This window comes from Lissotriton vulgaris, chromosome 2_1 (assembly GCF_964263255.1).
Source record: "Lissotriton vulgaris chromosome 2_1, aLisVul1.2, whole genome shotgun sequence".
NCBI classification, from domain to species: Eukaryota; Metazoa; Chordata; class Amphibia; order Caudata; family Salamandridae; genus Lissotriton; species Lissotriton vulgaris.
Window position 1 is genome coordinate 664,294,051 of NC_141687.1, and position 25,195 is coordinate 664,319,245.

The 25,195-nt window shown below is 45.6% G+C and overlaps 2 protein-coding genes across 7 annotated transcripts in view; both read right to left on the reverse strand.

Moving 5' to 3' along the window:
• WT1 (WT1 transcription factor) overlaps positions 1-25,195 on the reverse strand; it is a 273,662-nt gene that overhangs the window by 4,484 nt on the left and 243,983 nt on the right. For 4 of the 6 annotated variants that reach the window (XM_086955847.1, XM_086955844.1, XM_086955846.1 and 1 more), the window contains 2 exons: positions 7,186-7,275; positions 1,433-1,525 (listed from right to left, as the gene is read on the reverse strand). In XM_086955847.1, the coding sequence (XP_086811973.1) occupies positions 1,433-1,525; positions 7,186-7,275 (183 nt within the window). The remainder of the gene's footprint in view (positions 1-1,432; positions 1,526-7,185; positions 7,276-25,195) is intronic. The other 2 variants (XM_086955848.1, XM_086955845.1) reach the window with 1 other exon arrangement.
• LOC147730942 (uncharacterized) lies at positions 15,674-23,537 on the reverse strand. The gene is made up of 2 exons (XM_086958428.1): positions 23,475-23,537; positions 15,674-16,558 (listed from the first exon to the last, which is right to left on the reverse strand). Exons 1-2 carry the CDS (start codon positions 23,535-23,537, stop codon positions 15,674-15,676), a joined length of 948 nt encoding a protein of 315 aa, XP_086814554.1.

The following is a 25,195-nucleotide window of genomic DNA, read 5'->3' on the forward strand; positions in this document are numbered from 1 at the left end:
GCGTATCTGAAGAAAAGAGTGACATTTCACGTGCCCAGCCGACATCTCAGGTCGGCTTCTCAACGCAGGCTGGTAATTCCACGCTTCAAGCGCTCTAGATTGGGTGGCTCATCTTTTTCGGTTAAAACAGCTACCCTCTGGAACGCCCTTCCGTTCACTCTCAGGGACACTAAAGATCTGAACTGCTTCAAAAAGCTGCTCAAAACTCACCTTTTCAATCAAGCCTACTAATACAATGCTGTGCTCTCTCTAGGACTTCTCTGTGGTTATGATCCGCGCCAGGATACTCAAGAGTAGTCGTGCGCGTAACAAATACCCATATAACATAACATAACATAAATGCATACATATATCTGTATGTATCTATCTATCCTCCGATATATACATACATATTACGTACAGATATGTATGTATGTGTGTGTATATATATATATATGCACACACACACACACACACCCACACACACACACACACACACACACATGCATATATGCACACATATGGCTAAGCAAAGGGCAAATGTCTATTTATACGTAGGTATATAATCAATCAGAGTTTTCAATAAAAATGTATAAAGTTTCTTCTGTATCACTATTAAAATATTTCTTTTGTCCAATGAGTTGCAATAGAAAATTTAGGCTTGGCCTTTATTTAAATTAATGAACTTGACTTGAAAATTTCAAAAGATTGCCATCTATATAACTGATCTAGCTTTTACTGTTCTTCTTAAAATAAGTTTTCTGTTGAGTTACTTATAATATATCGAGCATAAAGTTAGATAACAATGATGTCATCCACAGTGACAATGCTTGATTCCAGTCAGAAGGATGAATCAAACAAGGCTTCTCAATTCATATCCCTTTCTTTAGTACAGTTTTGACTGAGAGTGATAAGACATGAGGAATATAATCCCAGTGTATGGAAATGTTCAGAGTTTCAGGTCAATGTCGGTTGTGGTGCTCTTACACTGGTTGATCAGAGTGTTTAGTAAAATATATTGGTTGCTACTGATATTTCTTTGATGGACATACATATTCAAAATAGCAATACAAACTTCATTCCATACAAATATGCTTCTAATAAAGACAGTTTCTATTTTTTCAGGGATACTCTTGTCATTCATAGAATAGTTTTTTAAATTTCACAGCTCCCATAGAGACATGAACCTAACAACTGAAGAGGAACAACAGCCCTTGATATGCTATTACAGAAAGGAACATTCTATCAACATGCCACGGAACAGGATTTGTCCACCCATCTTGTGTATGCAAAAGGTTAATCCCTCCCAAATTTGATACACTAACCCAAATATAATAATAAAATGGCAAATGCCCACTAAAATTCTGCCCACTAAAATTAGTCAATAAACATTTTATACTGTATGTTAGGCAAATAATAAATGAAAAATAAAAGTGAAAAAAGGTTTACGCACTTGTTTTACCTGTATGAGTCCTGGTGTGTGTCTTCAAATGGTCAGATCGAGAGAACTTTCTCTGGCAGGTTTTACATTGGAATGGTTTCACACCTAAAGAGATAAAAGAATTGCTTTATGCACGTTGTATTGCCCTTCCACCAAGAGCAAGGGGCAGACTCATTATTACTCCAATCAATTCCTGGGTAAGGGATACTAATTTGTTAAATGTTTTAATGATGAACAGGATACAGATAGGATCACTCTGAATTTCTGCTAAGGTGCACATCATTGATGCTTTGGTTCATCTTGGTCTTAACACTTTAGGAACGTCGAACGTTCAGCGCCCAGTGCTGAACGTTCGAATAACGGGTGCGGCCCCGCCGGCCAACGGTCGTGCGCAGCACTGGCAAAGTAGTGCTCGCGACGACCGTTGGCCAACGGCAGCACTTAAAGGGTTAAAGGTCAATCAATATTTAATATTTACAAATTGTACTTTTTGGTACCTGGGTTGGTATGAAGGTACAAAGACTCGGGTAGAAGAAAGGGGGATGTGGAAGAAAAGTGATATTTTCCACAATGGAGCCTAACAGGGAATGAAAAATGGACGACTCCAATGCAGTGCATGATTGTATTATATGATGTCTAGCATATACATTCTGAAATATGTCATTTTGCAGCACAAGGGCTTCTATATACCTACGTGCGAGCAATCTAAGATGGAATAACGTCCTAATATAAGGGCAGCAAAAAAGAAAAGGTAACTCTCATAAGGTAAATATCCATGATCAAAATACATTAGCCCTTTTCGTAACCCTACACATATTTCATTCATCCAATTCCTATAGGTTGTAGAGAAACTCAATTTCACAATGGAGGTCTAGAATAAATGTGCATTATGTTTACACATTGCCTTAGGAAGTATGGCGCACATCTTCTAAGTGTGTTCAAAAACTTATTTTTAAAGTGGATATGCTTTGACTTTCTACATTGCATCTGCCCTTTGGAAATGAAAACGAATACAACTCGCATATGTACCAGCCGCGCCCCGTGGAGGGAGTTGTGGTGGGGCAGAAAGGCGGGGCAGTGGAGGGGCAGGGTGGGGGGTGCTAAAAACCGGAATATGGATAATTGGAGGTAAGTAAACAATTTAATTAATAAAACGAATTTCGTATCGCGGTATGCATCGCATTTTGCTCCAATTATCCATATTCTGGTTTTTAGCCCTCCCTTCTCTGCCCCTCCCCCGCCCCACCTTTCTGCCCCACCGCGACTCCCTCCAAGGGCCGTGGCTGATATGTACAAGCCCCTATTGGCACGGGAATGTCACTTTTTGTGATGTTCCCGTGGCAATAGGGGCCTTGCCTTATGTACAAGGCAGCGTTAAGCCACATAACGTGGCTTAACATTGCCTTGTACATAAGGCACCCTTTCACGCTGGGGCGTGCAGTGGGTGTTGTGGTGGGCGTTACACCGCAACACCCATTGTATTTGACGCTGCCCCCTATTTACAAGGATGGCGTACATAGGAGGCAGTGCCAAAATTAAGACCAGGAAATCCTGGTCTTAAGTTAGCGAAACAAGGAGAAATTAATTATTTCTCCTCGTTTTTGCTTTTTCCATGTGTGCGGCCTTGAGCAACACACATGGAAGGTGTCCCTTCCTGTACATGAACAAACCTTTTTTAAAAAATGCCATTTTATAACTTTCATGTGTGCTGCACGAAGCAGCACACATGAAAGTTACAAAATGGCATTTTAGGATTGATTATATGCAAGAAGGGACACCTTCCTACACATACACAATCCTCACCTGCACACAGACACCCTTGCACTCTGGTGCACGGTTGCATGCGTTGGTGCTAAGTTGTTAAACATAACGCCATTGCAAGGGGAAAGGCAAGGCTGCACCACATTTTTGTAAATATTGTGCAGCCTTGCATTTCTGAAGTGACGGAGCCTGTTAAGCCAAGAAGGCTAACGAGACGGTCCGCCACTTTATTGTACATATCCCCCTTCGTTTTCACTACACAGAACCATCAGTGCAGATTTTGGTAAATTCTGAGGTTAAACATATCCATGTTAATTACTGTGGGGGTCAGTTAGAGTTTGGTGGAGTTCATGGTATTCATGTTAATTACAGTGTGGGTCATTTAGAGTTTGATGTAGTGGGTGAGTTGCTGTAAATGAGCAGGCCACTTGCCCTGCAAATCCACAATTCCCTTACCTCATTTAGAGGCATGGACAAGCTAGCTTTCCATTGGAAGAATCTCATCTGACTCTACCATCAGGAACCTATGAGTAGGCAGCCCATCCACCACAGAGCTGCTGGAACAATTAACCGGGGATTATGAGAATACTCTGTGTGTGCTGCTTTTATATTTTTACAGAACATAAACTTTGGCGTATGTTTCTGCAAAAGAAAAAATACCAAGTGGGCCACCATGACACAGTAATTTGCCCTGCATAACCGTTTTCATGGAAGTGCTTCCACTTTGTAATTGGGAGCCCTTTCACCAAAACTCTGAGGCAGCAAGTAGCTCTAATAATGGCTGGTGGCCCTCCACGAGCAAGTAGACGTGGTTACTTTCACCACAACAAATGCTTGACAGGTCTAATGAAGCTGTATGCATTTGGAAATTAATTAAATAAGAATTTTTTCTATTTTTCTGGACATTATCAGTATTTTACCACCTAATTGGCTATGACTTAATTGTGTTATATTGACCAAATCGACTAAGTGTCATGTTTTTCTTCCACTCCCAGTGGTGGCAAAATATGTTTTGTTTTTGTCAAGGTGCATTTGATTTGTTAAAATACTGATTTGTCTTGATGATATTCATTGCCAGTATGTGTTAATTTTGTTTGATTTTCACTTAAATCGGTATTTAATTTAAGTGCCATGTGAGAAATTAAATGTTCACCAAGTAAGCTTTATTCGGCTTTTGAATTTAAAACCATAAAAGCAGCAGAAAAAAGATACAAACATACAAAAAATTAATTCAGCAAGTCAATGCATAGTTAAAAGAAAAACAGACTGTTTAGGACAAGCTAAGACAGTTTGGCGAATCAACTACTCAAGATCATAATCCAAAATACACAGAATCCTCCTTTATCATCAGGTACTGTAGTAATTTGGTACTCCGGGGCCAGGATAAAAGTCATGCAGATCCCAAATACGGATGGAGCCATCTCCAACTTTGTGCTGGGTAGAACGTAAAAAGGGGGCAATGTTCCTGTGTTTAAACTTAATTAAAATCAGATCTCCCGGAACATTTTTGGGCAGAGAACCAAGCCACCCCACCCTCCTGACGCTCAATATCCCGCCGTCTAAAACAGATGGTAAATGTCTATGGTTTTTAATCCAAAAAATGGCTTTATTCATTAGGTCCTGCTGTAGTTCACGTTTACCCGGGGTGAGTTCAGGGACCCCAGAAAGAACGGTAACGTATGGCGCGGCTTCGGGGGGTAGGTCAATTCGATGCCTTCTTTCTGGAAGTCTATGAGGGGTATGTTTTAGATTAAGAGGAGCGTTGCGACCACTTAAAGTGGGTAGTGTAGGAGGGGGGTCACAAGTTGGAAGTATACTGGAAGCATTGATCATAGGCCTTTCATGGGTGTTAGTAAGGGTAGAGCATGTGGGTGTCATGGTGTTGGCATTTTGTGGGAGGGACCTTATTACAGTGTTTTCGATCCTGGTCAGCCTCTCCCCCAGATCATTAATTTTTGCGACCAATGGTGATAGAGCACTGTTTAACATTCGTTCGATTTGGGCCAGTAGGGTCAAGTGAAGGGGGGATACGGGGTCATTTGATCGAGTATCCGCTTTATCCAATGTTAGTGAGACTGGGTTTGGGGCGGATAAATGGGGGCTGCAGAAAGTTGGTTCGGGGGATGCGGGGGGTGTGCAAATTGCTTGTTCAATGTCTCTAACCACTATAGGGGAAGTTAATACATCCTGGGCATAGTTTGTACCGCACATGGCATTCAATTCTTCCCAGATGGACATCGTAGTTAGGAGACAGAATACCGAAGACAACAGTGTACAAATCAAAACGATAGAGAGGGAAAGGTTAGCACCTGACTGTACCTCCTCCTGTGGTGGAACCAAGTGTAGTGGCCCGTCCCGTCCTCCTCTGGCCTCTGAGGGCCACAGAGGGCCCGCCCTTGCCCCGGGCTATGTCCCGCGCCCGTCCCGCGTCGCGGGAATAGGTACTAACTTTATTCACTGAAGGTAGGGGGGCAGGGACGCCGAGGGAAGAGGCAGCAGCTGTGAAACACCGAGCCTGCTCGACCTCGCAGTCCCTCGGCGTGTGGAGCAATTCAAATCCTTTCACCCCAGGTCAGCCTGCAGAGTTCAGAAGGTGCTTGCAAAGCACTAGAATCCCGCGTCGTTCTCCCCAGAGGCAAGACACCATGAGCGGCCCCCGCGGAGCGGGGGCCGCGAAAAGTATTTGTAGTGACCGGGTAGGGGGGCGGGGACGCCGAGGGAAGAGGCAGCAGCTGTGAAACACCGAGCCTGCTCGACCTCACAGTCCCTCGGCGTGTGGAGCAGTTCAAATCCTTTCACCCCAGGTCAGCCTGTAGAGTTCAGAAGGCGCTTGCAAAGCGCTAGAATCCCGCGTCGTTCTCCCCAGAGGCAAGACCCCATGAGCGGCACCCGCGGAGCGGGGGCCGCGAAAAGTATTTGTAGTGACCGGGTAGGGGGGCGGGGACGCCGAGGGAAGAGGCAGCAGCTGTGAAACACCGAGTATGCTCGACCTCGCAGTCCCTCGGCGTGTGGAGCAGTTCAAATCCTTTCACCCCAGGTCAGCCTGCAGAGTTCAGAAGGCGCTTGCAAAGCGCTAGAATCCCGCGTCGTTCTCCCCAGAGGCAAGACACCATGAGCGGTTCACCAATTTGATGACATTATGGAAAATGATAAGCAATTTCCATATATGAGTAAGTTTTTTTTTTAAAACTAATTGTGGGATAAAAATATGTAAGATCATAGTTTGACAGAAACAAATACACACTCCCTTTTTGAGATTTGTATTCAAGAAAAAAGTGAAATATAATTTGGATCATTTTCCTGTTATTCTGCGAAACGTTTTTCAACAGAAACAAAGGACTGAACAAAAACATAGGTCTGTAAATAATTTAAGCATTATTTTCAATTCCTCCAATGAAATCACAGGTTTATATAAACATGGAGTAAAACAGTGGTGGGTGTTCTGGCAGGATAGAATAGGGATCTGTGCCACAACCCCGTGGACATGCTGAGAGAGACATACACTTTGAAAAATATCAATCTGCTGCTCTATGGTGCTGAGCTATTGGTAGAGAAGGACATCCAACGTTTGGAAATAATCGAAATTAACATATGGAAGTTTTGGGTGGGACTACCAAGGGGGGCAGCTAATTCCACTGCTTTTCATATAAATATACACACTATCCGTAATCTAAATTGTGCCATTATTCCTCGCTGCACTATACCTATGAACAGTAAAACTGATTGATGAACTGTCTGGAGCAACCATTCACTGTGTTCTAGTCCTGCGCTCATTGAATTTGATAGTGATTCTTTCTTGCCCTTCTTCACAGGCACTAGTTAAATTCCTCACGCTGCAAATGCCATGATCACTGTTTCCAAGTGTAGACTGTTGTGTAAAATGGAATGATCTACTCTGTGTGATAGTCTGCTACTGTTTTAGGTCATTGTAAACACTAGTTGATGCTGTCTATATAAACTTGGAGAGGAGAGCAAATAAGAACAATGATTCCTAGTGCACATACCTGTGTGTCGTCTTTGATGTCTTTTGAGTTGGTCTGAACGCGAAAATCTCCGCTCACAATCCTTAAAATCGCACTGATATGGTTTTTCACCTACAAGTAAAAACATTGTTGTTGAGTCACACACTAAATTCGTTGAACGAAATAAGGTAAGTGATCATGTGTCATACGGGATTTGCAAAATTCCTGAATACTTTAAACAATTTTTCAAACCATTATTCTTGAATTGGTTTGGTGGAACTGTGCATTCCTTCTTCACCACTTACCGAAAATACTGGCCGCATGTCAGGTTGCATGTCAGAGTATCGTTAGCAAAAATATTACTATAAAGGGTGTAGACATTCTGTTATTAACTACATTGGGTCAATAGTTTTGCACATTGTTTTTAATGCATGATATTTCTGTCAGGCAATATTTTAGTTACAATAATTTTGTACAATCACACCATGTTCCCTGTGTTCTGCTGTTCCCACAGCTAAATAGCCACAAATACATATGCAAGTGTCCTCGAGGCATCCACTTGCCCTTCCGTCCTCTTCTACCTATGCAACATCTCCCTTGGCAACATCATCTTCTCTTTTGACTTTGTCATCTACCTTTCCTCAGATAATGCCCAAATCCCCATTTAATGTCCATTTAATGACCACCTACAGCAAAGGAGTTGCCTATATGTAACAATAGTTTTTCTGTTTCATTGGTGTGAATTATTACAACATGTTGTGGATGGGTTCGAAAAACATGTTGAAAAAAATACCCACGCATTACCCCACGTTCAGATTAAAGTAACAAGGTTCTGGAATTTCTGGGAATGCCAGGCCTAGAAACACTAAGCTACTTAGAATAGTCTTAAGTGGTAGTACCTCCTCTAACAACTCCCCACCGGTCTTAGAGACTGACTCAGGTCTCTTGTAGTTGTCCGGGTCTCTTTTAATGAGGGCATAAATAATGAGCGTCACATGGCCATATCTCAGCTAGCTCTCAGATCCTATAACCATGATTTATGTCTTTCATAAAAAATGTTTATTGTGGAGCTAAGTGTGAAGCAAGATGGTCACCCCCTGCTAGAGCTCCCAAGTGTTGCTGAGCACAGGGGCCCTGATCAGAGCAAGCCGAGGCCGGAAGCCGCGTTCTGGATGGGGAACTGACTCTGAAACTCATTGAGAGCTGTTGGTGGGCATTTTGGTCCCTTCCCTCGCCCTTTTGGGTAGAGGATAGACTGGGCAAAGGAATGGCTGCTGCAGCCCTGTCAAGCTTTCCTTTCATGGATCCTTCTTCGCGGGGCGAGGGCCCGCCCACCTGAGGATAACTATTACCAAGGCCTGGGGGAGACTGGCAGAGTGACAGCTAGGAAAGGAGATACTGCCCAAGGCCGAGGTGTCTGCAATTGATGACTGGCCTAGTAGCACCTGGACAGACTGGAGGTGCCAGTCGAGAGAAACCCCTGGTGCTGGGAGAGACTAAGATGGGTCTATCTACATGTGGGGTGATACTTAGACCCGGAAGACCCTTAAGATATCCATCAGGGCCTAACACTATCCATTGATGCCTTCCCGCTCACTGGAGTGTAATGTTAATGCTTCTGGATGGTCTCGGAGACGTGGCGCAGTGGTTGGGGGCCGAGCTCCTCCCTACCTCCACAACTTGTACAAGGGAGCTGGAGACTGCTGTACCTGACCCTGGGTGCTGCGACTTGCCCTTCCCCCATGTCTGGGCTGGCTCCACATCTGGCCTAGGAGGCCCTAAACGCTCTTTCTGGTGTGAGGATTACCACTTGGGCATGCTCGGCTCCCCGTTGGGCTGTTGACCCCCCACTGGTGGATGACATATGGATTTTGCCTCTGGGGGACTGTCATTTGGAGGTGCCTCAGCTCTACACAGGGGTAAGAGATCAGAACCCCATGGCTTGGGGCACCCACCCTCTCTATGGGGACCCTCTCCTCTCTCCTATGAGCCTAACCATTGGTCTCTGAAGTGGACCCTGGGTCATCGGGCTGGATGCCAGCTCACCCTGGTCTGACCAAAGACCCACTCCTCTCATACTTAACGCCTTGGCTTCAGGCTCCTATCTGTAGCTCCCCCATGGGCCACAACCCAAGCTGGCGGTGCACCAATAACTCTTTACAAAGGCGGTCGCACGCTCCAGGCCACCGGCTTCACCTGACCCCCTGCCTGAACAGGCTCAGACCTCGGCACTGCCCATGGAGGTCACCCTGAAGGAGAATTCAGTAATTGGTGCAGACTGAACAATAACTGCCTGTCTTTCCCCACTATGCTACTTGTAACCCTCACATCCTACCCGGTTCTGGTTCTTGCAGCCACATCGTGGACTTGATAGGAGGCCCACAGACTCCTGGGTTTCCACCTGTGACTCAATAGTCAAGCACTGGTGTGGCATGACTCTGCCTTTCATATCACAGGTGCTGAAATTTGTGGTAGAAGGAGCTGCACCACATTAATCATCTCCTCAGTGAGGGTACACTGAACCTGTTTCCGGTGCTTAGCTTGGGATATGCGCTCTCCCAGTCTAATTACTGGCAGCACCCACATCTGTCTCATTGTCTCTGTTTGGTGCTAGGCCCCTTACCTATGGACCTCCCAGACTCCCCAATTCTACTGTATCTACAGATTTAGGGCAAATGTCGGGGGTGTCTCCAGCCACTATGGAGTACTCCTCAAAAATATACACTCTGGCCCTGCCCCCGACCAGGTGCACACTAATTGTCAGTAGAGAATACTCAGCGGATGACTGGGTGGACCCGCTACAGACCCATGACAGGGTCATTTGAGAGTCCTGCCTCAAATTTCTATATTTCAAGATCTTTCGCAAGTAGTATTGGACCCAGAGGAGCCTCTGTCAGGCGAAGCTTTTGCCCCATAGTCGTTGTTGGCAGTGCTCTGCAGAAATCTGCAATATATACTGCATCCTCTGGAGCTGCTGAGCTACCCAATCCTACTGGACGAAGGCATGGATGCACCTATGGAGATAGCACTCACACATCGTGTGCCCTTCTGCCCATTTGGCCTTCCTCAACTATCTTACAGATGCCCCTGATGTGGATATTTACAGCCACCAGTGGCTAGCCACTGCTCTGGCGGACAAACTTTGCATTGTGCGTCATTGGCACCAGCCTTCATGCCCCACCCATGAGGAATAGATCCAAGCTCCACAAGTGGCTCTCCATGAACGGTTCACATATAAACTCACTCAAAGCTAGAGGTTTATGACCAAGGGTGGGAAGAGTTCCTGGTGGCTATCTCAGCCTCACTTCAGAATTGTATTGGATCCCTTGTGTCTCCAGTCCCTCTTCTTGCTGGGGCATCATACTTCTTACTGTATGGCTTCCCTGCTCATTCCCCCTCACCTCACCACCCACCACCGATTATTACCCCACTTCCCACTGCCTGCGGAAAACCTGCCATGTGAACTCGCCCCGTATCCACTGCGTATAGAGGGATGGTGCTAATTGCAGAGGGCTTATGCTCCCTGGGTTGGGAGCGGCAAGTGGGGTTCCATCCTGTACTTAGTCTCTAGACTGCCCCCTCCTGTCCTCATGTTGGGTCTCACTGGTGCTTCTGCTTCTTATGTTTTCTAGTTTTCCCCCCTTTTGGCAGGTGGCCCCGCTCTGCCTCCCATTCCCCCCCTACATTTGCACCCCTCTCTTTCTTATTCCCTACACAACTTGCCTGGACTGGACATCCAAAGTTGCGACCCCACTTTTTCTGAACAAGGATAGTACCAGGGACACCTAAATGTTTTGATAGGGCACACCTGTGGTGGGATTTCTATGCCTGCAGAATTGTTGTATACGCTTGCGTGGGACCCCTGCTCCCTGTCCTCCATCCCTGATTTGTTGTGTCTCCACCCGGTATTCCTGGAATATCTGTTATGGATGTTGGGATTTTATTATATTTTGAGGATTAATGATGCAAAATGAAAAAATAAAGGTGTCAAAAGGAAAATGCTACTTACCAGTATGCATCTGTTCTTGGCATGCAGAGCTGCAGAGTTACACACTATGCATAGATGGCCACCTAGTGTTGGGACAGGATGTTTGCAGTTTGTTTTGTTGTAGAAAATTCTTTGGAAGTCATGGGATAGGTGACTCCTCCTTTGGATGATACTGCTCATGGGCATCGGCTCCATCCCCAGATTGTTTTTTGCCATTAGGGAAGTGATGGAGCTGTACAAGGGGTAGTGATGTCCATGTGATTTGTATCTAATTAAGATAATACTGGAACAGATATAGGTAGCCGGGGAGGCGGGTGAGGGTGTGTAACTCTGCAGCTCTACATGCCAAGAACAACTGCATACTGGTAAGTAGCAATTTACGTTCTAGGCATATGAGCTGCAGATTACACACTATGCATAGATTGTATAGCAGTACCCACACCTAGCGGCGACCACCAGTATCTGTTGCAGTTGTTTGAAACAGTGTTTTTAGTACAGCCTGGCCCACAGTAGCTTGTTGTTTAGTTTGCACATCTACACAGTAATGCTTTGTGAATGTGTGCGGTGTTTGCCATGTAGCTGCTTTGCATATGTCATCTAGGGGAATATTCCCTAAGAATGCCATTGAAGCCCCTATTTTCCTTGCAGAATCGGCTTTCTGAGGAATTGTTAATGTACATTTGGCTTTGGGGTAACATATCTGTATACATTTAACAATCCACTTAGCGATCCCTGATTTTGATATGGGGTTGCCTTTATGTGGCGGTGAAAAGGACACAAAAAGTTGTTTTGTTTTATGAAAAGTTTTGTCCTTTCGATATAGTACAGTAATGCTCTTTTGACATCTAAGGTGTGTAGAGCTCTTTCACGACTGTTTGAGGCTGCGAGAAAAATACAGGCAGGTCAACTGATTGATTTAGATGGAATGGTGAAATTACTTTAGGAAGGAATTTAGTATTAGTACGAAGAACCACTTTGTTATGATGCATTTGCAGAAAAGGTTCTTGAATGGTAAATGCTTGTAGTTCACTAACCCTTCTGAGAGAAGTAATTGCTACTAGGAAAGCTACTTTCCAGGTTAGGAATTGCAGTTCGCATTTATGTAATGGTTCAAAGGGAGTTCCCATTAATCTTGTGAGCACAATGTTTAAGTTCCACACTGGTGCAGGTGGCGTTCTGGGAGGAATTATTCTTTTGAGTCCTTCCATGAAAGCTTTTATAGCTGGTACTCTAAAAAGAGATAGATGTTGTCTATTTTGTAAGTATGTTGCAATGGCAGTGAGGTGTAGTCTGATAGATGTATAGGCTAAATTACACTTTTGAAGTTGTAATAGATATCCTATGATGTGTTGAATAGACACGTCTAAGGGATTTATTTAGTTGTTTTGGCATATATGACAAACCGTTTCCACTGAGCAGCATAACATGCTCTAGTAGTGGGACGTCTAGCTTCTTTGATAACGTTCATACATTCTGGAGGAAAGTTGAAGTAACCAAACTCTATGATCTCAGGAACCAGATCGCTAGGTTGAGCTGAGCTGGTTCGGGTGTCTGATCTCTCCATAGTTCTGTGTTAATAGGCGTGGAGAAAGCTTGAGTTTTTGGTGTGGTACTACAGACATCTGCAACAGCGTGGTGTACCACGGTTGTCTGGCCCAAGTTGGAGCGACCAGAATGAATGTCAGTGAATTTTGTTGTAATTTGCGTATCACTAGCGGAAGTAGTGGGAGAGGAGGAAAAGCGTACGCAAATAGTTTTGACCAGTTCATCCATATCGCATTGCCTTTAGACAATGGGTGTGGGTATCTGGCGGCAAAGTTTGGGCATTTTGTGTTTTCGTGGGTGGCAAAGAGGTCTATCTGAGGTTGTCCCCACATTTGAAAGAACGGATGAAGGACTTGCAGATGAAGTTCCCACTTGTGCATCTGCTGTGTTTGTCGGATTAGCAGATCTGCCATAGTGTTTTGTACTCCTGGGACGTGTTGGGCTAAGAGGAAGATCTTTAGTGGTATAGCCCATCTCCATATCTGCTGTGCTAACTGAGAGAGCTGCAGAGAGTGTGTTCCCTCTCATTTGTTTATGTAGTACATAGCTGTCATGTTGTCTGTGCGGACTAAGATAGCTTTGCATGACACTTGAATTTGAAATGCTTTTAGGGCTAGAAACACAGCTAGCAACTCCAGATGGTTGATGTGGAGTAACTTCTGTTGCGGTGTCCACCTGCCTTGCTTGGTGTGATGCAGTAGGTGAGCTCCCCAGCCGGAGAGAGATGCGTCCGCTGTCATGACTTTTTGAGGAACTGGCTCTAGAAATGGTCACCCTTTGGAAAGGTTTTTGGTGTTCCACCATTGCAGAGAACGATGAGTCCGACCGTCTATCAACACTAGGTCTATTAGTTGACCATGCGCTTGGGTCCATTGGTGTGCTAGGCACTCTTGAAGTGGACGCTTTTGCAGTCTTGCCTGAGGTACTAAAAAATTTGCAAGATGTCATCATTCCAATGAGCTGTATGAACACTCGGGCTGGTAGCGAGTGTTGTGGTTTGAATTTTGTTAGGAGACTTTGTACACTTGTTATCCTGGCTAGAGAGGGTTAAGCTAGTGATAGTTGGGTGTTTATTGTAGTGCCGAGATACTGTTGTATGTGTGAGGGTTGCAGATGCGATTTGGTGTGATTTACTGTGAATCCCAAGTCGTATAGCAGTTGAATAGTAGCATGAGTGTGTTGTACACACTGGCTGTATGAGGTGGCTTTTATGAGCCAGTCGTCTAGATATGGGAAGACATGAATATGTTGTCTTCTTAAGTGTGCTGCTACTACTGCTAGGCATTTGGTAAACACCCTTGGCCTTGTTGTGACTCCGAATGGGAGCCCTTTGACCTGGTATTGCTGCCCGTCTAGCACAAATCTGAGATATTTTCTGTGCGCTGTGTGGATGGGAATTAAGCATGGGCGAATTTTGCGAATCTCGCGTTCGCGAATTTTGCGGATTTGTGAACTCGCAATCCGCAAAATCCGCGAATTCTCGCGAATTTGCGGATTTTTTTTTTTTGTGTTTGCGCGGGTTTCTGCCAGTTCGCGAGGGTTTTGTACAATTTCGCAAATTGCGAACTTACCTGTCGGGTCGCAAGTTTCGCGAACTTGTTGTTTCTACGTGTCCAGCCTGTTTGGGACACTCTTCTTCATCACTGCCACTCTGTCACCACTGCGACTCTCTGACTACTCATGCCACCCTCTGGCCCACCCATGCCACCCTCTGTTTCATCACAGCACCCTCTGGTTGTCCAGGCAGTGTACATTATTGTGGCAACGCAAGCACACCTTCCCTGCCTCAAGTGACCTGAATTAATTTGGGGCTGATTAATGTGTCACAGAATATTTTTTTAGCTGGCACCTGCTTCCTTAGTGCTTCCTGATTAGTGATCTTTTGCACTTGCTAAGTGCTTTCATTGTTGCAAAATTAGTTACAACACCTGCCCTGCCCCAACTGACAATAATGAATTAGGGGCTGATTAATGGATTTGAACTTCCAGCCTGGCTCCTGCTTGTCTCCCTTAGCTGTAATTCAGGACCTTTGTGGCATATGTGTAACTATTCTGAGGTTCAGAGCAGGGTCACATAATAGTTGCAACTGGCAACTGAACTCTGGAGGGGCCCCTCAGGAAGCACTACAGGAAATGGCTACTAATGATGAGCCTGAACTTTTGAACCTGGTAAGTAGTTTCAGTTTTGCTAAGATCGTATTTCTGCAATTTTGCACTTATTCGCGGGGCGCAAAGTTGTACTCGGAAGCCGCGAACTCACGCGAACAGTGCGATCAAAATCCGCTGCTCGCGGATTTGCGGATTTTGCGGGAGATTCGCGAATCTCGCGGATTGCGAATTTACCAAAAATCCGCAAAATCCGCGAGCGAAACGGATTTTCCGCCCATGCTTAATGGGAATATGGAAGTAGACGTCCTTGAGATTTAGAGTGACAAGGAAGTCGTTTAGTACCAGAAGTGGAAGGACTTGTTGGAGTGTAACCATATGAAAATTATGTGACTGTATGTAAATGTTTAAAGGTCTGAGGTCTAGGATGGGTCTTAGAGATTCATCCTTCTTTGGTATTAGGAAATATAGGGAGTACACTCCTTTGTTTTTCTGTTTCTCTGGAACTATTTCTATTGCATTGTTCTGCAGGAGGGATATTACCTCCTGTCTGTGCAGTGTTAAATGTTTTTGTTACATTGGACGCTGCTTGGGTGGTATGTTTGGGGGGGTGGATGTTAGTTCTAGACAGTAACCTGACTGAATTATTTGGAGCACCCACCTGTCTGATGTGATGTTTTCCCAAGCTGGCAGGTATTGTTGAAGTCTTCCCCCGACAGGAGTGGAATGGGACGGGGGAAGGGGAAGAGAGTCATTGGGCAGGGGTAGAGGTAGAGCGGAAGTTATTATTTTTACCTCTGCCTTTGTTATTGTTACCCCTGTAACCACCCCTTTGGTAGCCCTTGCTCTAAGTGGACTGTGTAGGGGCTTTGTACGAGGTAGAAGCTGTGTCTTAAGAGTATCCCCTGGTGGCACCTCGATAGGATGAGCGACGAAATGAACATCTGGGAGCCTGCGACTGCAGGGCTCCCATAGATTTGGCGGTATCAGTATCCTTTTTCATTTTTTCAAGTGATACATCTACGTTAGGTCCGAATAGGTGTTGCTCATCAAAGGGTTGATTAAGAATGGCACTTTGTACTTCAGGTTTGAACCCTAATATGCGTAGCCAGGCATGTCTACGTAATAAGACGCTGGTGTTAACTGCCCTAGAGGCAGTATTTGCTGCATCCAGTGCACACCGGATAGAGGTGTTTGTAATGTTTTTTCCCTCTTGGATAAGCTCATTTGCTCTATCCTTGTACTTATCAGGGAGGTGCCTCATTAATGATTCTAATTCATCATAATGTGCCCTGTCATATCTGGCTAATAATGCCTGTGTATTGGCAATACGCCACATGTTTGCTGCTTGAGACGCCGTTCTTTTCCCTGATGCGTCAAGTAGCTTAGACTCTTTATCTGGTGGTGGAGCCTCACCTGATGTGTGTGAGCTTGCTCTCTTTCGTGCATTGGAAACTACAAGTGAGTCTAGTGGAACTGGACCTTTAATATATGCTGGGTCTGAGGGAGCAGCTTTATATTTTTTCTCTATGCAAGGGTTAATGACCCGAGTTCTGACTGGGCCTTTGAAGGCTTCAGGAGCGTGCTTAATCACTCCTTTAAGCATTGGTAAAATGGATGAGGACCTTTGGGCATTATCGAAGGTATCCATTAAGAAGTCTTCATCTACAGGGTCTGTATGCATTTTTCCTCCATGATATTGTGCAGCTCTGTGAATCAATTGATTGAAACCCATAGTGTCTTCTGGTGGGGAAGGCCTTGAGAGGTATATGTCATCCTGAGGGACATTTGGGACATCTGGGGTGTTATAATCATCCCACGGGTCAGGTGATCCAGTAGGAGTAGCTGGATCAGGTAGGTGACCCCCCTATCATCAGAGCTATCATCCCTGTTTTCATCGTCTGGTATGATAGAGGATGCTGGGGAGTGTTGGGATATGGGAGGATGTGGTGATGGTACAGGTGAAAGAGAAGGGGAAGGCAGTCTTAAGGGAGAGGTAGCCATGTCCTTCTTCTTTGAATGCGGGGCTGAAGCTGGTGTGTCCAGTGGTCGCTTTTTTGAAGGCAAAATCAGCTATCCAGTGATTGAATCTTTAACTAGAGTCTTTTGAGCAGGGTCTGGATAAAGTAAGTCCTCTGCAGGAGGCCGATCTTTTGGTGCGGAGGAAAGTTTCAGCACCAAAGTGGTTTGTTTTGTTTTTTTGGCAATGTCTTTAACCGGAGAAGCAGGAGTCTTTTTCGGCTCCAAAGCTTTTTTCAGTTCCGAGGATTTTTTCGGCACCGGTATATTTTTGGGATCCTGTGTTTTTTTCGAATCCGAAGCGGGTTTGCTTGGTTCTGACCTGGGTTTCGGTGCCGCAGGAGTAGTGGTATGTTTCGGCGCCAATGGTTTGGACGTTGGCGTAGCCGGTGAAGTTGTCTTTTTCGGTGCCGGTAAGTGTGCGCCGGCACCGTGCGAAGGCCGACTCGAGCCTGAGACGCCTGAAGGCTTAGTTAGCTTCTTAGCTGAGCCCAAAGGTGAGGCAGTAGAAGCAGTATGTCGGTGTGCACCCGAGCCCGAGGGCGAGGGTGTGACCGGGGCCTTCTTTGGGTGTGTCGAGGAAGGGTAGGGCTCGACGGTCTTACTTACGACCCACTGTGCTGGAGTGATGTCCTCGACTTCGGAGTCTTCTGGTATTCTGCCTCAGAATTGCTGTCAACGTCATGTTGTTCTGGAACGTTGACGCCTTCTTCAAAGATGTCGTCCGGAATCAAAGCTGAAGATCAAGCCATTGTTCTTCTCGCTCTTCGGTCCCGGATAGTCTTTATGGAGCGGAAAGAGGCACAAGCGGAACAGTCTTTGGCCTGGTGCTCTGGGGAGAGGCAAAGATTACACACTTCATGAAGGTCGGTGTGGGGAAACTTCGACCCACATTGAGGACACTTTTAAATGGCGTCGTTTCCATGAGCTGGAGTCGAGGCCTAGTTAGACCCGAAGACCGTCGACGACGACCGGAATCGAAGTTTTCGGTTTTGAAGAGTAGCGTCGACTGGAAAAGCGTTCAAAACTTAATTTCTGTAAATTGGTGAGGATTGCGCGCCAAAGGAAATCGGTTCAACATGGAACTCTGGAAACACATCCGAGCCCGGTGACGGAAAAAAACTATGTGGGGATGGAGCTGATGCCCATGCGCAGTATCATCCAAAGGAGGAGTCACCTATCCCGTGACTTCCAAAGACTTTTCTTCAACAAAACAAACTGCAAACATCCGGGCTCAACACTAGGTGACCATCTATGCATAGTGTGTAATCTGCAGCTCATATGCCTCGAACATAATGTTTATTGCAAAAGTGAATCTGGCCAATAACTGTTCAAAAGTTCAAAAGTGAGTGCTATCCAAATTTCAAGTTTAATCATAATGTTGTTAAATTTAACATTGGCTAGGTAATATTTTCCACCTTAAGTATGCCAATCATTTTAATTTATACTAAATGTGATGATTTTCATGCTATATCTTCAGCCTTCTATTGTTCTCACTTTGGGTTTTCTTTCCAACATTTCACACAATGAGGCAAGGCAATTTACTGCTTTGCATGAAAGGGAGGCAGCAGAAATGCACCATATCAATTAATATGTGGGGCATGTCTGCTGCCTCCAAGTGGTGGTGCACTATGTGCTGCCTAGCTCCAATGCAGGCACCTGTGCACCCTGATGCAAGGGTGCCTACATTACAGCCAGGATTGTTTTGTGTAGGAAGGAACGCCTGTCCTCTTTCTATGTGTGATGCAAAATAAAGTACATATGGAAATAGAAAACAACTAGCAGGACTAAAGATAATTTTCCTTGTTATGCCTCACCGAGGAAGGTGTGGCATTTTGATGCATTCCCAGGTTTACAAGTCTTTCTAAATATGGGAATGCACCAAAATCTATGGGTTGAGGAATTTAAACACCAATGGAAAGCCTTCCCAACGCAAAGTATTGCAAGACAGCATTTTGCGTTGCTTTGCATTACTTTGTATTTACTAAACCATGCAAAGTGGCTTTGCATGGCTTAGTAAATGTAAATGGATTTGCGTCAGGACTATGCCACAAAAGAGGTACAACCTGCACACAAAACCTTAGAAAATTCATGCTATACATGTAGAAATCCTGAGATCAGGTTGTTGCAGTATGAACTCTCCTAAAACAGTTTTGAACCTGAGGCCTAGTTGTGAAAGGCAGTAGAGGTGATGACATATTTCATAAAATACCATTACATATATTATCTCGAAATGTATCTTTTGAAAATTACAACTATGTTTCATCTCATTTCCCTCTATGCAGAGGATTTGTTACATCATTACATATTGAAAGTATATCCAGGATGTCAAACGTGATATTTGAAAGATCTGAATGTCCTTGTTCAGAGTTCTTGTATCTGCTGCTTTGTAACTTAAGTAATATTTGTTTTGTGAAGCAAAAACAAAAACAGAATGTTCCCTGGTTGGAATCTCATTTCGCACATATGCTCTACAGGGATGGAATGGGATAAAAATGAACAGAGCAAACACAAAGAGATGATGGACGGAGCGCTGAAACTTTTCAGACACTCACCCCCAGTCACAGATCTGGGTTGAATCCATCATCGTTCTTTAGCTCACCTCGCCACCTCAGTTCAGACCCAGCTATATGCAAAACAGTGTTGACCCTGTGCCTCATGGAAACAGTCCAGCCCGAATTGCCAAGACAGATCTTCCCTAAACCGGAAACAAGCATCATGGGACCAGTTTCGGGGTAACACCCCTCATCAGCCAGGATAGCTTGCATCCAGTGGCAAAGCGAGCAAGGGACCCACGTCTGGGCATATCCTGCCAACTTAGGGCGAACAAAGCAAACACAAAGAGATGATGGAGGGAGCCTGAAACTTTTCAGACACTCACCCCCAGTCACAGATCTGGGTTGAATCTATCATCGTTCTTTAGCTCACGTTGCCACCTCCGTTCAGACCCAGCTATACGCAAATCAGTCTTGACCCTGTGCCTCATGGCAACAATTCAGCCCGAATCGCCAAGTCAGGTCTTCCCTGAACCGTAAATAAGCATCCTGGGATCTGTTTCAGGGTACCACCCCTCATCAACCAGGCTAGCTTGAATCCAGTGGCAAAATGCGCAAAGGACCGAAGTATGGGCATACCATGCCAACTTAGGGCGAACAAAGCAAACACAAAGAGATGAGAGACGGAGAGCTGAAACTTTTCAGACACTCACCCCAGGCACATATCTGGTCTGAATCCATCATCGTTCTTTAGCTCACTTCGCCACCTCAGTTCAGACCCAGCTATATGCAAATCAGTCTTGATCCTGTGCCTCATGGCAACACTCCTGCCTGAATTGGCAAGCCAGATCTTCCCTGAACCGGCAACAAGCATCCTGGGACTGGTTTCAAGGAAACACCCCTCATCAGCCAGGCTAAAAATTAACAGCCCTCACAGTGCACGAACAACCCAATTAAAAGGCATGACCTTCTTTTTAGGTCAATCGCTCAAATTGTGATTTATTTTATATGTGTCTGTAGTAAGACGTTAAACAAGTATTGGTAAATACAATAGGCTTCGCCCTGGTGAATAATAATAAGCTGTATTTTGTTGTATTGTAGCTTGGTGAGCAGTTGTGCAATATAAGGTACTGAAACTCTGTTAAAGTGTTCAAGGGCGGATCCTCCGCTAATGCGGAGGAGAGTCGCCCCACTGCTCTGTGAGCTGGTGAAAAAAGAAAAAGAAAATGATAATAACGCATTGTTAATATAATTGTATTTTTCTGTCTTTGCTCAACTGGTTAGGGGCAGGGCTGGCCTGTGTTAGAAGAACAGGGGTCAGAGTAGTGGGCATCTCCTAAGTGTGCATGAATGTTTAGCTGGCCATCTCGGGCCAACAGTCGTGCGCACTTTGAATGTTCTCCACCCAGCCTGGGTGGAGAACACGCCCAGGCTCCCACTCCTTCTCTGAGCTCTGAACCACGGTGCTCAGACCAATCACGATGCTGCTATCAGCAGTGTCATGATTGGCTACGGGAATCTGAAAGCCTGGGTGGTTCCTGTTTCCTGCGCTGGAGCCCTGGAAGCAGGCAAAGAGGACCGGGATGCGGCAGCGCACAGGTAAGTGTTTTTATTTTTTTGCTTCATTTTCTCCACCGCTGTTAAGGAGCAGCCGCTACAGAAAGTATTATGACTTGTTTATTGAGAAAGGCAATATATTGTGCTGTCTCTGGTGGTACTATAAAGCGTGGAGATAAGGTAAAGGGCAGAAAAACAAGAAAAAAACATGCTCCTGACAATCACGCTTGAAATGGGTGCAGATATGGCAAGATTAGGTAATGGGGAAGGAAAAACCAAAGAAGCACGGCGTATGCCGTCTACAGGCAAAACTTAAACCTGGGCCCTTTGTGACAGTGTTTTAAATCAATACGTCACCATGAGAACATGCCTAACGTTTTAAAAGTTCACTGGTATTTCTGTGCACATTAGACAAATGTATTTATTTTTATTTATTTAAGCTTATACCGCGCACAGCTACCCACAATGGGTTTCCCGGCGCTAGGGATAGACTGTAGAAGAAGGAGGCAGCTTCACCTGGCTAGAACCGAAGCAGACTATAGGGCGCGTTGAGTAAAAAGCAATGTCTTCAAGGCCTTGCGGAAGCGGAACAAATTTGTCTCTAGTTTTAAGTCTAGTGGGAGGGAGTTCCAATATTTGGGGCCCAGAGTAGAGAAGGAACGACCTCCCATTTTTGTCAGCTTCCACCTTGGCATAGCGAAATTACCCATGTCCGATGTGACCTGAGTGGACATAGAGGTCTGTAGGGTGTTATCAGCCTTTGGAGGTAGGCTGGGGCGCTACCCTGTTTGACCTTGAACACCAGTGAAGGTCACGTAAGGCGGCCCTAGCTGAAGTGCGTCTGGGGATGTTTTTTAGCAGGCGCGCCGCCGCATTTTGCACTACCTGCAATACGTGCAAGGTGGCTTTATCTGCGCCCAAGTAAAGGATGTTGCCATAGTCCAGGCGAGATGTTACAAGTGCCTGGACTACGGTTCTGCGGGAGGATAGTGGAAGCATCCACAAGATCTTATGAAGCCACCGCAGTATTGAAAAGCAGATGGCTGCGACCTTAGTGGCCTGTTGTTTCATAGTTAATCTGTCGTCAATAATGACACCCAGGTTGCGAACTGCGGTGGAAGGAGTAGGCGCAGTGCCCAGTTCAATGGGCCAATGGCGGGGACCCCAGAGATGTTTATTCCGACCCAAGATGACCACCTCGGTCTTCTCCCCGTTCAGTTTGAGACAGTTTCTCTGCATCCAGTCAGCCACAAGAGTGAGGCCTGACTTGAGTGCGGAGATGTTGTTCTCGTCTCTCCCTGATAGGGAGAAGACAATCTGGGTGTCATCTGCGTAGGAAAACAGGGTAAGCCCAGCCTGTTCAACAATGGATGCCAAGGGTTTAACGTAAATGTTAAATAAAAGAGGACTAAGGATTGAGCCTTGGGGAACGCCTCGGGTAGATGGACAGATGGTGGAAGCTGCTTTAGGAGAGAACACTTGGAAACTTCGGTCATTGAGGAAAGACACCAGCCAGGCCAAGGCCTGGCCACCTACACCTAGAGACTTCAGAGAGTTAATGAGGATGGAATGTGACACGGTGTCGAACGCTGCGCTCAAATCCAACAGGATGAGCGCCATGGTGTTACCTTGGTCGACACCGTGCCTCAGACTCTCCGTTACCCCCAGGAGCGCTGTCTCAGTTGAATGCCTAGGCCGGAATCCCGACTGAGAAGGATGGAGAAAAGCGGTGTTTTCGACCAATTTAGAGAGCTTGGAATTTATGTGTCTCTCCAATATCTTTGAACAGATTGGCAGCAAAGATATCGGGCGAAAGTTGGCAGGATTGGAAGAATCGGCACCCAATTTTTTTAGTAAAGGTACCACCATAGCATGTTTCCAAGGTTGGGGAACCTGGGCCTCACTCAAGGAAGTATTAAGTAATTTAATAAAAATGGGGTGAGTAAGGGCATCCAATTGTTTTAATATTTTGGCCGGGAGCACATCCAGTGGGGAACCAGATCGCACACTGTTTAGACAGGACACAAAGGAAGTGGCGTCTAAAGGCTGCCAGGTGGTAATTGCTGCATCAGTGGTGGTATTCACCAATTCCTGGGCCATATTAGGGGCGGAAAAAGTGGTTTCTGGAGGTGGGGAGAAATGATCGTAAATAAGATCCACTTTATTTATAAAATAATCCGCTAAGGACTGACACTGGGTGGCATCAAGAGCTGGAGGAGGGGGAGAGGAATTTGCACCGGTCAGTTTCTTTACCACGGAAAATAATACCTTAGGACAGTTTTGTGCATCAGTCACTGTTTTTGTAGTGTAGTTAGCTTTAGCAGTTTTGCAGCTGTTATGGTACTTTTTTAAGGCTTCTTTATATATGATTTTACGTGAAGGAGAATAGCCTTTTCTCAATTTGCGCTCCAAGGTCTTGCATTGTGAGCGGAGACTCTTAAGTTGTTCCGAGTACCATGGGGCTGGAGGATGGTGTGAAACTGTAAACTTAGATGTCACGGGTAACACCCGGTTTATAGCGTTGGTTAGCCAGAGTTCAGTAGCACTGTTAAGAGCAGTGACTGGTGCGTCAATAGACGGGAGTGTTTTAATCAGTGATTTATTGAGTTCAGGAATACTAACCTTCCCCCAATTCCGAGATGGCCTCGGTTTTACTGTCGCAGATCTTGTAGCAGTTTCAGCCATGTCTAAGGAAAAAGGGACAGCTGAGTGATCGGACCAGGTGATTTGAAGAGCCTCGCGGGAACAATCTAAGGGCAGGTTGGAAAAAATAGGATCAAGTAAGTGACCAGCACAATGTGTAGGACCTGTATTATATAAATGAAGGTTAAATGCTTCCAGGGTAGCGAGAAGCTGATTCCTATGAGGGCATTTATTATCATCTAGATGTATGTTTAAATCTCCTAGAATAGTAAAATTAGATGCTTTGAGCATAACTGGGGCTAGGAGGTCCGGTAATGAAGTAATCCAAGGACTAGCTGTCCCAGGGGGACGATATACCAATAGACCTGACAGCGTAAATTGGGGAGTTATGGACAGTTGAAATAGAGCTGACTCACAATCTTTTTGGATGGTGTCAACCAATTTACAAGTATACATGATCTTGAAGATAATTGCAATTCCACCCCCCCTGCCAGAATTTCTATCCTGATGAAGAATAGCATAATTGGAGGGAATGGCATCTGCAATATCCGGACCAGAGCAGTCCCTGAGCCAAGTCTCTGTCAGGAATATTGCATCAGGTTGATGTTCAACAAGAAAATCATGTATATTGTATCTATGTTGTGGCAGGGATCTACAATTTATACTCCAAAAGCGTAGCGGGGGTCGAGGGGAGACTATCCTGGGGCTTGCCTGTCTATTTCGTCTCCCATGGTGACACAGGGATCTGCACATGGTAGGGGTTTTTAATGAGAAGTTACAGTAAGGACAGCGAAACTTAGTGGGAGGAAATGGGTAGATGGAACAGTTAATATTGGGAGAGCCACGTAATGCATATAGCTCATTAAAGGAGTATGCAATAACCATGATGGAAATAATGGCCTTGCTCACCAAGAGAAGAGTGTGCCAGAGCCCAGAGCCCGGCCTAGCGCGGACGGGCGCAAACGGGCTGGACTCTGGCGTGACTCCGGCGGGCATCCGGCGCGTCCGCTTACGCGGAGAGGCCCTTCCCTTTTAAAGCTATCTGGAGCGCGTCACGGCGCAGCCCGACCCAAGATGGCCGCTGTCCTGCCCTCGCCTCCCCGGGACCAACTCTCAGCGTCAATACTCAGCTGACAGTGGCCCAGACGGCAGAGGGAGGTGAGGAGACAATTCCAGATGCAGCGCTAAATTAAAATCGAACTACAGGTAAAATACCCCACAAGTATAAATGACCATAAAAGCTTATTAAATCAAGCGTGGCAAAGCGCTGCTTGTATTCAAAGACAGGTAAAGCGAGAGAACCTCCGGCTTTCCGCCTCAGAGGGTGAAAGAGCTAACCTGTTTCCTGGAAGGGAGCCCTTTTAAAGCTATCTGGAGCGCGTCACGGCGCAGCCCGACCCAAGAAATGCAATTATGTCATTTGGAATGTAGCACAAAAGGAGCCTGATAAAATTGGTAAACCCTGTGGAGATACAAAATCATTCTCAGGTGGATTCAGGCACTTCCTGCCACTCTGCAGATGCCACAGAGCTGCAAGTCACTCTCCCAGGGGAGATGATCCACCTGGGAGGGGAGCGGGCCAATCCCGATGTGTAGGAAGTGGTCTGGGACCCACACGCTAACACTGTCTTGATAGGGAGGAGAAGTGCCGGCGAAATCATAACAATGGGATGTTTGGCTTCTCTTTTTTAATTTGAAAC

Excerpts from the sequence above, each read along its gene's own strand:
- LOC147730942 (XM_086958428.1), bottom strand. The coding sequence starts at position 23,537 with ATGGCTGAAACTGCTACAAGATCTGCGACAGTAAAACCGAGGCCATCT. Across the intron at positions 16,559-23,474 it reads CATCTCGGAATTGGGGGAAG|GATGACATATACCTCTCAAG; the intron begins GTTAGTATTCCT and ends AATGTCCCTCAG.